A 14311-nucleotide genomic window follows, 5' to 3' on the forward strand; every position below is an offset into this window, starting at 1 on the left:
TCTCTAATACTGCCCCTTCCATCTCTAATACTGCCCCTCCCATCTCTAATACGGCCCCTTCCATCTCTAATACTGCCCCTTCCATCTCTAATACTGCCCCTCCCATCTCTAATACGGCCCCTTCCATCTCTAATACTGCCCCTCCCATCTCTAATACGGCCCCTTCCATCTTTAATACTGCCCCTCCCATCGTAGAATACTGCCCCTTCCATCTCTAATTCTGCCCCTCCCATCTCTAATACGGCCCCTTCCATCTCTAATACTGCCCCTCACATCTTTAATACTGCCCCTTCCATCTCTAATACTGCCCCTCCCATCTCTAATACGGCCCCTTCCATCTCTAATACTGCCCCTCCCATCTCTAATACGGCCCCTTCCATCTTTAATACTGCCCCTTCCATCTTTAATACTGCCCCTCCATCTTTTAATACTGCCCCTTCCATCTTTAATACTGCCCCTTCCATCTTTAATACTGCCCCTTCCATCTTTAATACTGCCCCTCCCATCTTTAATACTGCCCCTCCCATCTTTAATACTGCCCCTTCCATCTTTAATACTGCCCCTTCCATCTTTAATACTGCCCCTTCCATCTTTAATACTGCCCCTTCCATCTCTAATACTGCCCCTCCCATCTCTAATACGGCCCCTTCCATCTCTAATACTGCCCCTCCCATCTCTAATACGGCCCCTTCCATCTTTAATACTGCCCCTTCCATCTTTAATACTGCCCCTTCCATCTTTTAATACTGCCCCTTCCATCTTTAATACTGCCCCTTCCATCTTTAATACTGCCCCTTCCATCTTTAATACTGCCCCTTCCATCTTTAATACTGCCCCTCCCATCTCTAATACTGCCCCTTCCATCTCTAATACGGCCCCTTCCATCTTTAATACGGCCCCTTCCATCTTTAATACTGCCCCTCCCATCTCTAATACTGCCCCTTCCATCTCTAATACTGCCCCTCCCATCTCTAATACTGCCCCTTCCATCTTTAATACTGCCCCTTCCATCTTTAATACTGCCCCTCCCATCTCTAATACTGCCCCTCCCATCTCTAATACGGCCCCTTCCATCTTTAATACTGCCCCTTCCATCTTTAATACTGCCCCTCCCATCTCTAATACAGCCCCTTCCATCTTTAATACGGCCCCTTCCATCTCTAATACTGCCCCTCCCATCTCTAATACGGCCCCTTCCATCTCTAATACTGCCCCTCCCATCTCTAATACGGCCCCTTCCATCTTTAATACTGCCCCTCCCATCGTAGAATACTGCCCCTTCCATCTCTAATACGGCCCCTTCCATCTCTAATACTGCCCCTCCCATCTTTAATACTGCCCCTTCCATCTTTAATACTGCCCCTTCCATCTTTAATACTGCCCCTTCCATCTTTAATACTGCCCCTTCCATCTTTAATACTGCCCCTTCCATCTCTAATACTGCCCCTCCCATCTCTAATACTGCCCCTCCCATCTTTAATACTGCCCCTCCCATCTCTAATACTGCCCCTTCCATCTCTAATACTGCCCCTTCCATCTCTAATACTGCCCCTCCCATCTCTAATATGGCCCCTTCCATCTCTAATACTGCCCCTCCCATCTTTAATACTGCCCCTTCCATCTCTAATACTGCCCCTCCCATCTCTAATACTGCCCCTCCCATCTCTAATACGGCCCCTTCCATCTCTAATACTGCCCCTCCCATCTCTAATACGGCCCCTTCCATCTTTAATACTGCCCCTCCCATCGTAGAATACTGCCCCTTCCATCTCTAATACTGCCCCTCCCATCTCTAATACGGCCCCTTCCATCTCTAATACTGCCCCTCCCATCTCTAATACGGCCCCTCCCATCTTTAATACTGCCCCTTCCATCTTTAATACTGCCCCTTCCATCTTTAATACTGCCCCTTCCATCTTTAATACTGCCCCTTCCATCTTTAATACTGCCCCTTCCATCTTTAATACTGCCCCTTCCATCTTTAATACTGCCCCTTCCATCTCTAATACTGCCCCTCCCATCTCTAATACGGCCCCTCCCATCTCTAATACTGCCCCTCCCATCTTTAATACTGCCCCTTCCATCTCTAATACTGCCCCTTCCATCTCTAATACTGCCCCTCCCATCTCTAATACTGCCCCTTCCATCTCTAATACGGCCCCTTCCATCTTTAATACGGCCCCTTCCATCTTTAATACTGCCCCTTCCATCTCTAATACTGCCCCTCCCATCTCTAATACTGCCCCTCCCATCTCTAATACTGCCCCTCCCATCTCTAATACTGCCCCTCCCATCTCTAATACTGCCCCTCCCATCGTAGAATACTGCCCCTCCCATCGCGAAAACTGCCCCTCCCATCTCTAAAACTGCCCCTCCCATCGCGAATACTGCCCCTCCCATCGCGAATACTGCCCCTCCCATCGCGAATACTGCCCCTCCCATCTCGAATACTGCCCCTCCCATCTCGAATACTGCCCCTCCCATCTCGAATACTGCCCCTCCCATCTCTAATACTGCCCCTCCCATCTCTAAAACTGCCCCTCCCATCGCGAATACTGCCCCTCCCATCGCGAATACTGCCCCTCCCATCGTGAATACTGCCCCTCCCATCGCGAATACTGCCCCTCCCATCGCGAATACTGCCCCTCCCATCTCGAATACTGCCCCTCCCATCTCGAATACTGCCCCTTCCATCTCTAATACTGCCCCTCCCATCTCTAATACAAGGCTTAACCTAAAGGCGTCCACATGCTTCCCATCCGGAACAGTTCGTGCATATATTATGACGACATTTTGTGACGTTTTTGTTGGTTTTGGTCTTCGGCAAGAGCTTTTTTTCGGCTGTTCGTGCACACAACTATTTTTCTCGAGGCAGGCTGAAGAGAAATACTGCACCAAACATTTTAGTCACATGTAAGATCTACTCGGCAAAACTGTCAAAATGAATGACATTTCTTGACTTATCTTAGATTAATTCAGACTATTATGAGGAAGTGTATACTGGCTACGGCATTTCAAGATGGACAAACGGTACTATTGCCGCTTTTTGCTTTTTCAAGCGAAGGTCTTTGAAGAGAGTATGTGAGCACACTCGGCTAGGCGCCAGCCGAACCGAAGCATGCGGAAGCCTTTAACCTCCACAGCCACGCCGCAAAGCAACCTGGGAGATGGTTTCTTACACTCTCTGTCTCATTAGTTGATCTTTTCCATTCATACCGTCATTAAATCCATGGCCCTTTTGCAGACATTGTTGTGCTCTCTCCTTCATTTGGCATGGCAACAAGTGGTTCAGGAGAGTCAATAACACATGAAGTACTATAGCTGTTTCCAACTGTTGTGTGTTGTCATGCCAACTGGAACAGGGTGAGGCAACAGTCAGGGGAAATGTATTCACTAACCCAGTCATGACCCTGATGGGCTAACAAAATATGAGTCTCTCTCTCCTTCGCTTTGTTTGTCTTTCTTTCCCGCTCTGGAGCACGTTCCATGTAGATAACAGCGTGTGTGTGTGTGTGTGTGCGATGGAAACACAAATCTGTCCAGAGTCAGAGCGGGTCCTGACTCCTGTTGCTGGCGTCAGTTCATTGACCAATCAGAGAGCAACGTTTCCCACAGCAGACGACCTGATAGGATGGGCATCCTCTTCCTGCTTGGCAGACACGTTTCTGTTGTTTCCTCTCTGTCCGTCTGTCCCCTGTGGGACATGTCACCTGTAATCCTGTACTTCTGTCTGTTTATCTCTCTGTTTGAAGAGTAATGTCATAGGAATAGCTTCTTTAGAAAGGTAATGGTCAAATGAATTGACTTTGTATTTACACTTGACCTGGGGCTCTGCATACTCATGTCTCACTGTCTGTTTAGCATACAGTTTGGTTAAAGTCAATGGTCGCTGTTCAGAGGAATTCACTTATTTTGCTGTGATAGTCCTCTTTGACTTGTCTGTTTGCCACTAGTTTGGTTTTTTTAAAGTCAATGGTTCATGCTAGTTTGGATTCTTTTTAGTTGGAACAGTTGTTGCCCACAGGAATAGACTTAGTTTGTGTGTATTCATAACTTGGGGCTCTGCATCTGTGCTCAATGGTAGTTTGCAACACGATTTAAAACTATTGTTTTCCCACAGTCTGGCAAATTAGACTTGTGCAGAATTAATGTTCCCTTTGGGATGATAAACCTTTCCACCACTAAATGGGAAGTTGGGAACTACATGTTCTGGACTTGTTTTTTAACATACAGTGAGGAAAAAAGTGTTTGATCCCCTGCTGATTTTGTACGTTTGCCCACTGACAAAGAAATGATCAGCCTATAATTTTAATGGTAGGTTTATTTGAACAGTGAGAGACAGAATAACAACAACAAAAAATCCAGAAAAACGCATGTCAAAAATGTTATAAATTGATTTGCATTTTAATGAGGGAAATAAGTATTTGACCCCCTCTCAATCAGAAAGATATCTGGCTCCCAGGTGTCTTTTAGACAGGTAACGAGCTGAGATTAGGAGCACACTCTTAAAGGGAGTGCTCCTAATCTCACCTTGTTACCTGTATAAAAGACACCTGTCCACAGAAGCAATCAATCAATCAGATTCCAAACTCTCCACCATGGTCAAGACCAAAGAGCTGTCCAAGGATGTCAGGGACAAGATTGTAGATCTACACAAGGCTGGAATGGGCTACAAGACCCATTAAAATTATAGACTGATCATTTCTTTGTCAGTGGGCAAACGTACAAAATCAGCAGGGGATCAAATACTTTTTCCCCTCACTGTATCTGTCCTATTTCCATTGTTTTTCAACATATCTGTCCTATTTCCATTGCGTCTTTTAGTTTAGTTCAGTGTAAAACCGCTGTCACACAAAGCAATTTGGACACAATTACTGTTGCAGTTACAGGTTGCAAGTGACATTATCTCAAGCAACTTGAATGATGCATGATGCAACTCAAACTGTCAGATCTCTATTCTAAACCTCTCTCTCTCTCTCGTTCCAGTGAGAAGCTAAGCTCGATCAGAGCAGCATAGGAAGCAGGCATGAGCACAGGCGGCCATCACGCCGTGGTGACCACCCCTCCCACGCCCAGCGCCGGTGGAGGACCCGGTGGTCCTAAGGAACGATACTTTGACCGCATCGACCCCAACGATCCCGAGTACCTGAGAGAGAGGAACATGTCACCTGACCTCAGACAGGACTTCAATATGATGGAACAGAAGAAGAGAGTCACACAGATACTACAGAGTCCTGTAAGTAGGAGAGAGAGAGAGGAGGGGATAGAGAGGAGAGTCACACAGATACTACAGAGTCCTGTAAGTAGGAGAGAGAGAGAGGAGGATAGAGAGGAGAGTCACACAGATACTACAGAGTCCTGTAAGTAGGAGAGAGAGAGAGGAGGGGATCGAGAGGAGAGTCACACAGATACTACAGAGTCCTGTAAGTAGGAGAGAGAGAGAGGAGGGGATAGAGAGGAGAGTCACACAGATACTACAGAGTCCTGTAAGTAGGAGAGAGAGAGAGGAGGGGATAGAGAGGAGAGTCACACAGATACTACAGAGTCCTGTAAGTGAGGGGTGGGACTGTGTGTGTGTGTGTGTGTGTGGGAGAGAAAGAAACAGTGAGGTGCATCTAGCCTGATGCTCATTTTGACATCAAGAGGACAGTTGATATTGTTCCCCAGTTGTTGGGACTTGGACATATTCTGATTGTGAATGAGAGTTCCCCTGCTTTTTTGCCGGCGGTTGCCATTTCAAACCCCTTAGGGGTTAACACACTGACATTGTGACAGAGACCACAGAAACAGTCCAGCAGGCAGCAGACTGTTTCAGCCCAGCAGACCCAACATTACTGCCACAGAGTCTCCCTACCACACCCTTTCACATAAACAGGATAGCTTACTAGCCATGCACCATGCAGAATGGCCTCTGCTGTTATCTGTAAACTCTGTAGTCTGTTCTCCAAGCCCCTAAATCACTCAGATACACCTGTTTGTTTACCTGCAGGTCTTGACTCAAGGCAGGACATGTCTGTAGCTCAGGTTCATAGCTTTTGGCTGTGTGTGTGTGTGTGTGTGTGTGTGTGTGTGTGTGTGTGTGTGTGTGTGTGTGTGTGTGTGTGTGTGTGTGTGTGTGTGTGTGTGTGTGTGTGTGTGTGTGTGTGTGTGTGTGTGTGTGTGTGTGTGTGTGTGGTGTAGCCGTGTTCTATTTAAAGCGTTAAATGGGATCCACATGCCACCGCGGGTTCTTTGGCGCGCTTTTATACCAGCTGTCGAGAGATCAGGAGACGAGCACAGAGAGAGTCTCTCTGCTTTAAACTTCACTTGTGTGTTTTGTGTGTGTGTCTTTTGTCTGAAAATGTCTATGTTGAAGGGTTGTGTGTGTGTGCGTGCGTGCCTGCCTGCCTGTATCTGTGTCTGCCTGCCTGCCTGCATGTATCTGTGTGTGCCTGCCTGCCTGCCTGTCTGCATGTATCTGTGTGTGCCTGCCTGCATGTATCTGTGTGTGCCTGCCTGCATGTATCTGTGTGTGCCTGCCTGCCTGCATGTATCTGTGTGTGCCTGCCTGCCTGTCTGCATGTATCTGTGTGTGCCTGCCTGCATGTATCTGTGTGCCTGCCTGCCTGCCTGCCTGCCTGCCTGCCTGCCTGCCTGCCTGCCTGCCTGCCTGCCTGCCTGCCTGTCTGCATGTATCTGTGTGTGCCTGCCTGCATGTATCTGTGTGTGCCTGCCTGCCTGCATGTATCTGTGTGTGCCTGCCTGCCTGTCTGCATGTATCTGTGTGTGCCTGCCTGCATGTATCTGTGTGCCTGCCTGCCTGCATGTATCTGTGTGCCTGCCTGCCTGCCTGCCTGCCTGCCTGCCTGCCTGTCTGCATGTATCTGTGTGTGTGCGTGCCTGCCTGCCTGCCTGCCTGCCTGCCTGCCTGCCTGCCTGCCTGCCTGCCTGCCTGCCTGCCTGCCTGCATGTATCTGTGTGTGCCTGCCTGCCTGCATGTATCTCTGTGTGTGTGTTTGTGCCTGCCTGCCTGCCTGCATGTATCTGTGTGTGTTTGTTTTGATTGTGTGTGATCCACAGCCTAAACCTAAGAACTAACGACAGGTGATGTCCCGGAGGGCATATTGTTGTCATCTGTCTCATGTGGGTTAGCTGGTTCCAACACTAGTTTAACACTACACTCTCACAACAACAATAAACATCTCCCTCCAGCACTCTGCCTTTCTCTCTCTCTCTTTCTCTTTCTCTCTTTCTCTCTCTTTCTTTCTCTCTCTCTCTCTCTCTCTCTCTCACTCTCTTTCTCTCTCTCTTTCTTTCTCTCTCTCTCTTTCTTTCTCTCTCTCTCTTTCTTTCTCTCTCTCTCTTTCTCTCTCTCTCTTTCTTTCTCTCTCTCTCTTTCTCTCTCTCTCTTTCTCTCTTTCTCTTTCTCTCTCTCTCTTTCTCTTCCTCTCTTTCTCTGTCTCTCTCTCTCTCTTTCTCTCTCTCCCCGCATTCTCTCTATTTCTTACCCTCTCTCTCGCTCCCTCCCTCTCTGAACATGGGGTGGTTTGTTGTGTTACCGGTGTGTTTCAGGGGAGAGCGATGTCAGCTCGTGTTTTCTTCAGATGCCCATGAGAGAGACTATTTTTAAAGACTGATCTAGACCAGAAGGAACTAACCACCTTGCTGAACACAGCTGACTGGCTGTAGTCTAGTGCTGCAGGCATAGTGCGATATACAGTATGCCATATGGATAGAAGCTGGTGTTTTCTGTAAGATGGAGGCTATTGTTGTTGTTTTGTTGTAATCAGCTTCAATAAGTAGGGCCATGGAGTTTTCCCTGACCAGGTCACATCACCAGGTAAACTGGTCCAGGGCCCAGAGTTCTCCCTGACCATGTCACATCACTAGGTAAACTGATCTATAGGACCCAGAGTTTTCCCTGACCATGTCACATCACCAGGTAAACTGGTCTGTAGGACCCAGAGTTTTCCCTGACCATGTCACATTTTTTCGCTCCTGGATAGATTACGTAGTCAGGAAAAACTCCTGGTCCTATAACAATGGGCCAATAGACAGAGTAGAGAGAATAACTGTGCACTGGTTTCTTATGTGGTGTCATTTCCTCCCAGTCACACTAGTTCCTATGGAGTTGTGGGTTGTGTCTGAAATGACACCCTATTCCCTATATAGTGCACTATTCTTGACTAGGGCCCATAGGGATCCCGTAGGGCTCTGGTCAAAAGTAGTGCATTATATAGGGAATAGGGTGCCATTTCAGACTCATTCCCACCCAGTCACATGGCTGCATGGGAACAAGACTATAGGTCTATCTACGTGACCCATCTCAACCAATCAGATATGCACATCTCGATCGGTGGAGCACAGCAAAGCTCACTTAATCTGAGTGATTTAGTGATGCAATGCGGAAAATAAGGGAATGTGTGTGTGTGTGTGTGTGTGTGTGTGTGTGTGCAGTTGGGTTGTGTATATTTACTGCTACTGCGGTTTGGGAGAAGGAAGCAGACTTTTATTTCTTCTTCTCAGGCTTAAAATGACTGGATAATTTATAGAGCCTCCCTGACTCCAACCCCATGTGAGAGGAGAGGAAGTGTTTCATCCATGCTTTCTTTCTGTTGATGTTCTCGTCATAACTTTTAACATCTCTTTCTAAAGAACATTAGCATGCGTACTCTCAGAGGAACCTTTGAAACTCCAAACTGGAAGATTTTCTGAGAGACTATCCCATTTAGTTTGGCATTTAGGTTAAAAAAAGCAACGTTTTTTAGCTATGTTTTGGTTTGGGATTTACGTTATCTCAACGTTGCCTAGCTAGCTTTTGGTTTGACATTTACGTTATCTCAACTTTGCCTGGATAGCTTTTGGTTTAGGATTTGGGTTATAGAGCAATATTGCTTAGATAGCTTTTGTGCTGACATTTGCATTATCTTTCACTGGAGACCGAGAAGTAGAGAGAGATGGAGACGGAGAGACAGAGAGAAGAAGAGAAAAAGAGAGATTTTAGCTGCACATTCAAGATGATGCTGTACTGAAGTATGTTAGGCTAGTCAGTACAAACCCCCAGGGAGGAAAGCGCTGGTCAAAAGTAGTGCACTATATAGGGAATAGGGTGCTAGCTGGGATGTACAGTATCTCTATTGGTCTGCCAGACAGTTCCTCCCTGCAGGCAGTGTTGCAGCTGGAATGGGGGACCAATTTTTACTGACGCACACGTCAATAGCATTGATTGGCTGGCACTTGCTTTCTCTCTTTCTCGCTCTCGCTCTCGCTCTCGCTCTCTCTCTCTCTCAATTCAATTTAAGGGCTTTATTGGCATGGGAAACAAATGTTAACATTGTCAAAGCAAGTTAACATATCTCTCTCTCTCGCTCTCTCCCACCTTGCAACACAGCCCACATGAAAGAGTATCATTGTGCTGACTAAACTAGCAAGGCTGTTGGGAGTGTGTCTAGTTGTAATTACAGGGTATGCTATGATTCACTTGGACCATGGTGTGTGTGTGTGTGTGTGTGTGTCTTTAACTGTGAGTATTTATTTGATCAGATTGTGTGTCTGGATGAGGTAGTGGTGTCATTAAAACTGTCAGTAGTGACGTAAAACCCTTTCATCACCTCCCATCACACACAATATGCCCGATGGCAAACCCAGCTACAGTCTAGTCATAAGTGTCTGTTGTCCTTTCCCACGCTACAGGGTTCAGCTGCATCCCAGCTGTCTTACCTATCTGTCAGCAGGAAGAGGATCATCCCAACAAATAGATAGTTGAATGCGAGGCTGATTTAGTTTAACAACACGTTAGGTAATACAGAAATATAACATACTGTAGATGTGCTGTGTAACATTTCTGTACTGAAGGCTTTAATATAGTGCTGTTTATGGCTTTCTCACACAAAATATAAGCCTTTATTCTGATACGATTAAAAGGGGAAGTCTTTGGAGTATATCCTCAAAGAGATTTCTTTCTCACAATGACTGCTATTGGACCAGCTCCAATCTGCATGTCTTAATAATGAGAGAGAAGCTCAAATACTATATTAAAGACGCCATTTTGAAAGATGAATATCTCTTTGTTGTGAATGCTCATGGAACCCTCTCTTCCTGATTTGAGGATAACAGCCTGGCCGTCCAACCAATCACACACGTCCTCCCATACGCTCCAACCAATAACTGGAGAGACGTGTTGTGAAAGTGGGAAAACTCTCTGTGACCGTGGCTTGGCTTTTCAGTTTTGTGTTTTTTTTCCTCAGGCAGGATGGTGGACAGCTATTCATGTCAAGAGAAGGACCCCAGGCCAGCTTGATTAGATTTGGGCTCTCGCTGTTTGTTTCAACTCAATGTTAGGACAGTATTATGGCACAGGGTTGCCTCGCGGGTTTAAACACACACACACACACACACCACAGCAGCTAGCTAACATGCTCTTCCGTGAGCTGTATCTGTGTTTTATTTTAGTCTCTGCAGAGGATTAGAGGGTCGAAAAATATATGATCACATCCGCTTTAATCTGTTAGATGAAGGTGATGGGAATGAAATCCCTGTCGCTCAGCGTTATAATCTGTCTTTGAACACGTCACAAGCTCGTACACTGCAAATGTGTGTGTGTGTGTGTGTGTGTGGGTCATACACACGTGCAGGCCTTTTCCAGTAAAAGACTATTAAGACTGATGCAGATTCAGAAGTAATGAAGGCAGTTGTAATCAAGTTCCGCACACAGGATCCCCCCAGGCCTGATAAATAGAACCATGGGAACAGTATGGAGTTTATGACAAGTCTTTTCACTCCAGCCTGTGACAGCACAGTCGACAGTATAATAGAAAAGACCAGAACAAACCCCAAGCCCAGCAGACACCCTATCCACATCCGCACCACTGCAGTGCAGCAACCAGACCTAGCCAAAACCGTCACTATGGCAACAGGGCCCGAACGACAGCGGAATGTTTGGCCCCGACTCAGAACCCCTCAGAACCCCTAGAGTTATACTGGCTCTGTGTTCTGTTCTGTGTTCCCAGTGGATGCTGTAGAGATTTTACAATACCACCCCCACAAGGGGAGAAATGAATCGACCCGATCCCATCCGCAAACAATAATGGACTATCCCATGGGGGGGGGGGTAGAGAAGAGTAGACTGTCAAATGTTTTATGTTTAGGGTGAGACTGAATCTATACCCAGGCTGTTGTGGTGTTGACTACTCTTATACAAGTGTGTGTGTCTGTGAGAGACATGGAATAAAAACATTAATATTGGATGTGTTCCTATTTAGGAAGTCATTGTACTGAAATGGTGTCACGTCCTATTTCTTCCCCCTCTCTGAATCTTGTTTTTAAGAGATGCACTGTAAGACGTTGATAAGAGTTGACCCAGGTCACTAAGTAACGGAACAACGGTTCCTCTCTTGCACAAGCAACAATTGCAACATGGTGGCCCATCCCGTTGTCAGTTAGTCATAATATACAGTCTTCCAAGCTATTACTTGTTTATTACAATTCGGTTTATTGGCTTTTGATCTCTTTTTCTAGTTTATATAGCTAAGATTTGATATGCGATACTATTTTTCTGATTGATGTGTTTCTGTACATCACGACTAACCGTGCTATTGTAAACAGTTTATCGCTCAAATTATAGTGTTGTTTTTATGAAGAGATAATGAGATGTAATTGGATATCAACGTTATTGCCTAGTAACTCTTGTACTGGGCATAATTAATTTGATGACTCATGAGGTTAAATATAGTCAACACTGTGGTAAATCTAAGCCCTGCTGTTGAAGAGTGTGTGGGTGGTGTGTTTGTGTGACTCGCCTTAGTTTCCTTGATCCTTAGCTCTACCTGTCCTCGTTCCAGTTGTGGCAGTGCTTTGGGAGCAGCACTGGGTCACAGTCAGGAAGGGAGGTGAACAGAGAAAGAGATGGAGAGGGAGAAAAAGAAGACAGAATGGGGTAAAGAAGGGTGTGTAGTAGTGTGTGCATGTATCAGTACTGCTGTAAGTAGTGCAGGGGGACTTGAGGACGTGGAGATTACAGAAGGATAGACCTCTCTGTCCCTGGTCAGCCAGCCAGTTTAGACCAGTCAGTCAGTCTGGGTTTACTGAGGGAGTGACACCCAAGGACCTCCAGTCTGATCTGTGATTGTTTCTCTCTTCTTCATTGTCTCTCTCTTCCCCCCCCTCCCCTCCGTCTCCAGGCTTTTAAGGATGAGTTGGAGGGGCTGATTGAGGAGCAGAAGAAGAAAGGCAACAACCCCACTGGTCTCCTGGCCCTCCGACAGATCGCTGACTTCTTCATGTCTTCATCCGTGGCTGGCTTCAGCACCTCACCCCTCAGTAAGTAGTAGTGTTGGTATGGCCAGTAACCCCCCTCAGTAAGTAATGTTGGTACGGCCAGTAACCCCCCTCAGTAAGTAGTGTTGGTACGGTCTGTAACCCCCCTCAGTAAGTAGTGTTGGTACGGTCTGTAACCCACCTCAGTAAGTAGTGTTGGTACGGCCAGTAACCCCCCTCAGTAAGTAGTGTTGGTATGGCCAGTAACCCCCCTCAGTAAGTAATAGTGTTGGTACGGCCAGTAACCCCCCTCAGTAAGTAGTGTTGGTACGGTCTGTAACCCACCTCAGTAAGTAGTGTTGGTACGGCCAGTAACCCCCCTCAGTAAGTAATAGTGTTGGTACGGCCAGTAACCCCCCTCAGTAAGTAGTGTTGGTACGGCCAGTAACCCACCTCAGTAAGTAGTGTTGGTACGGTCTGTAACCCCCCTCAGTAAGTAATATTGTTGGTACGGTCTGTAACCCCCCTCAGTAAGTAGTAGTGTTGGTACAGCCAGTAACCCCCCTCAGTAAGTAGTGTTGGTACGGTCTGTAACCCCCCTCAGTAAGTAATAGTGTTGGTACGGCCAGTAACCCCCCTCAGTAAGTAGTGTTGGTACGGCCAGTAACCCCCCTCAGTAAGTAGTAGTGTTGGTACGGCCAGTAACCCCCCTCAGTAAGTAGTAGTGTTGGTACGGCCAGTAACCCCCCTCAGTAAGTAGTAGTGTTGGTACGGCCAGTAACCCCCCTCAGTAAGTAATAGTGTTGGTACGGCCAGTAACCCCCCTCAGTAAGTAATAGTGTTGGTACGGCCCGTAACCCCCCTCAGTAAGTAATAGTGTTGGTACGGTCTGTAACCCCCCTCAGTAAGTAGTAGTGTTGGTACGGTCTGTAACCCACCTCAGTAAATAATAGTGTTGGTACGGCCAGTAACCCCCCTCAGTAAGTAATAGTGTTGGTACGGCCAGTAACCCCCCTCAGTAAGTAATAGTGTTGGTACGGCCAGTAACCCCCCTCAGTAAGTAGTGTTGGTACGGCCAGTAACCCCCCTCAGTAAGTAGTGTTGGTACGGCCAGTAACCCCCCTCAGTAAGTAATAGTGTTGGTACGGTCTGTAACCCCCCTCAGTAAGTAGTGTTGGTACGGTCTGTAACCCCCCTCAGTAAGTAGTGTTGGTACAGCCTGTAACCCCCCTCAGTAAGTAATAGTGTTGGTACGGCCAGTAACCCCCCTCAGTAAGTAGTGTTGGTACGGCCCGTAACCCCCCTCAGTAAGTAGTGTTGGTACGGCCAGTAACCCCCCTCTGTAAGTAATAGTGTTGGTACGGTCTGTAACCCCCCTCAGTAAGTAATAGTGTTGGTACGGCCAGTAACCCCCCCAGTAAGTAGTAGTGTTGGTACGGCCCGTAACCCCCTTCAGTAAGTAGTAGTTTTGGTACGGCCAGTAACCCCCTTCAGTAAGTAGTAGTGTTGGTACGGCCAGTAACCCCCCTCAGTAAGTAATAGTGTTGGTACGGTCTGTAACCCCCCTCAGTAAGTAATAGTGTTGGTACGGCCAGTAACCCCCCAGTAAGTAGTAGTGTTGGTACGGCCCGTAACCCCCCTCAGTAAGTAGTGTTGGTACGGCCCGTAACCCCCCCCCTGTGAGTCGTAGTGTTAGGTCCATTATGGCACGCCGTAGCAAAACATGTAGCAAAGAAAAATGAAAATGAGCATTTCTTATTGAATGTTCAGGTAATCCCTCCCTGTTTCGGTCCGTTTTTCAGTTTTCTTCCGTTTGGTGCCTAATGAAAACAATCCTGGTGGTATGGCCTGTAACCCCCCTCAGGGAGTAGTGCTGTTGGTACAGCCCGTCACCAAGGCAATGCCCAACTGCCACTCACTGGAGCTGCATACCATACTATTGACTTTCAACTACACCAATATTTTTAACTCAATTGTTTTTGAAAAGTGGAGACTTCCAAATCTGTATAAGCACACACACATACACACACTTGGTAGAACGCACGCTCATACACAGAAACACACACACACTATCTAT

At 46.9% G+C, this 14311-nt stretch overlaps 1 protein-coding gene across 6 annotated transcripts in view; it reads left to right on the top strand.

The window, feature by feature from the left end:
- Positions 1-14311, top strand: part of LOC106590181 (gamma-adducin) — a 155501-nt gene that overhangs the window by 110914 nt on the left and 30276 nt on the right. For all 6 annotated transcript variants that reach the window (XM_045691031.1, XM_045691032.1, XM_045691030.1 and 3 more), the window contains 2 exons: positions 4987-5236; positions 12159-12297. In XM_045691031.1, coding sequence (XP_045546987.1) covers positions 5027-5236; positions 12159-12297 — 349 coding nt within the window. In that variant the 5' untranslated portion in view covers positions 4987-5026. The remainder of the gene's footprint in view (positions 1-4986; positions 5237-12158; positions 12298-14311) is intronic.

The sequence above is a fragment of the Salmo salar genome, chromosome ssa12 (genome assembly GCF_905237065.1).
Source record: "Salmo salar chromosome ssa12, Ssal_v3.1, whole genome shotgun sequence".
Classification (NCBI taxonomy): Eukaryota; Metazoa; Chordata; class Actinopteri; order Salmoniformes; family Salmonidae; genus Salmo; species Salmo salar.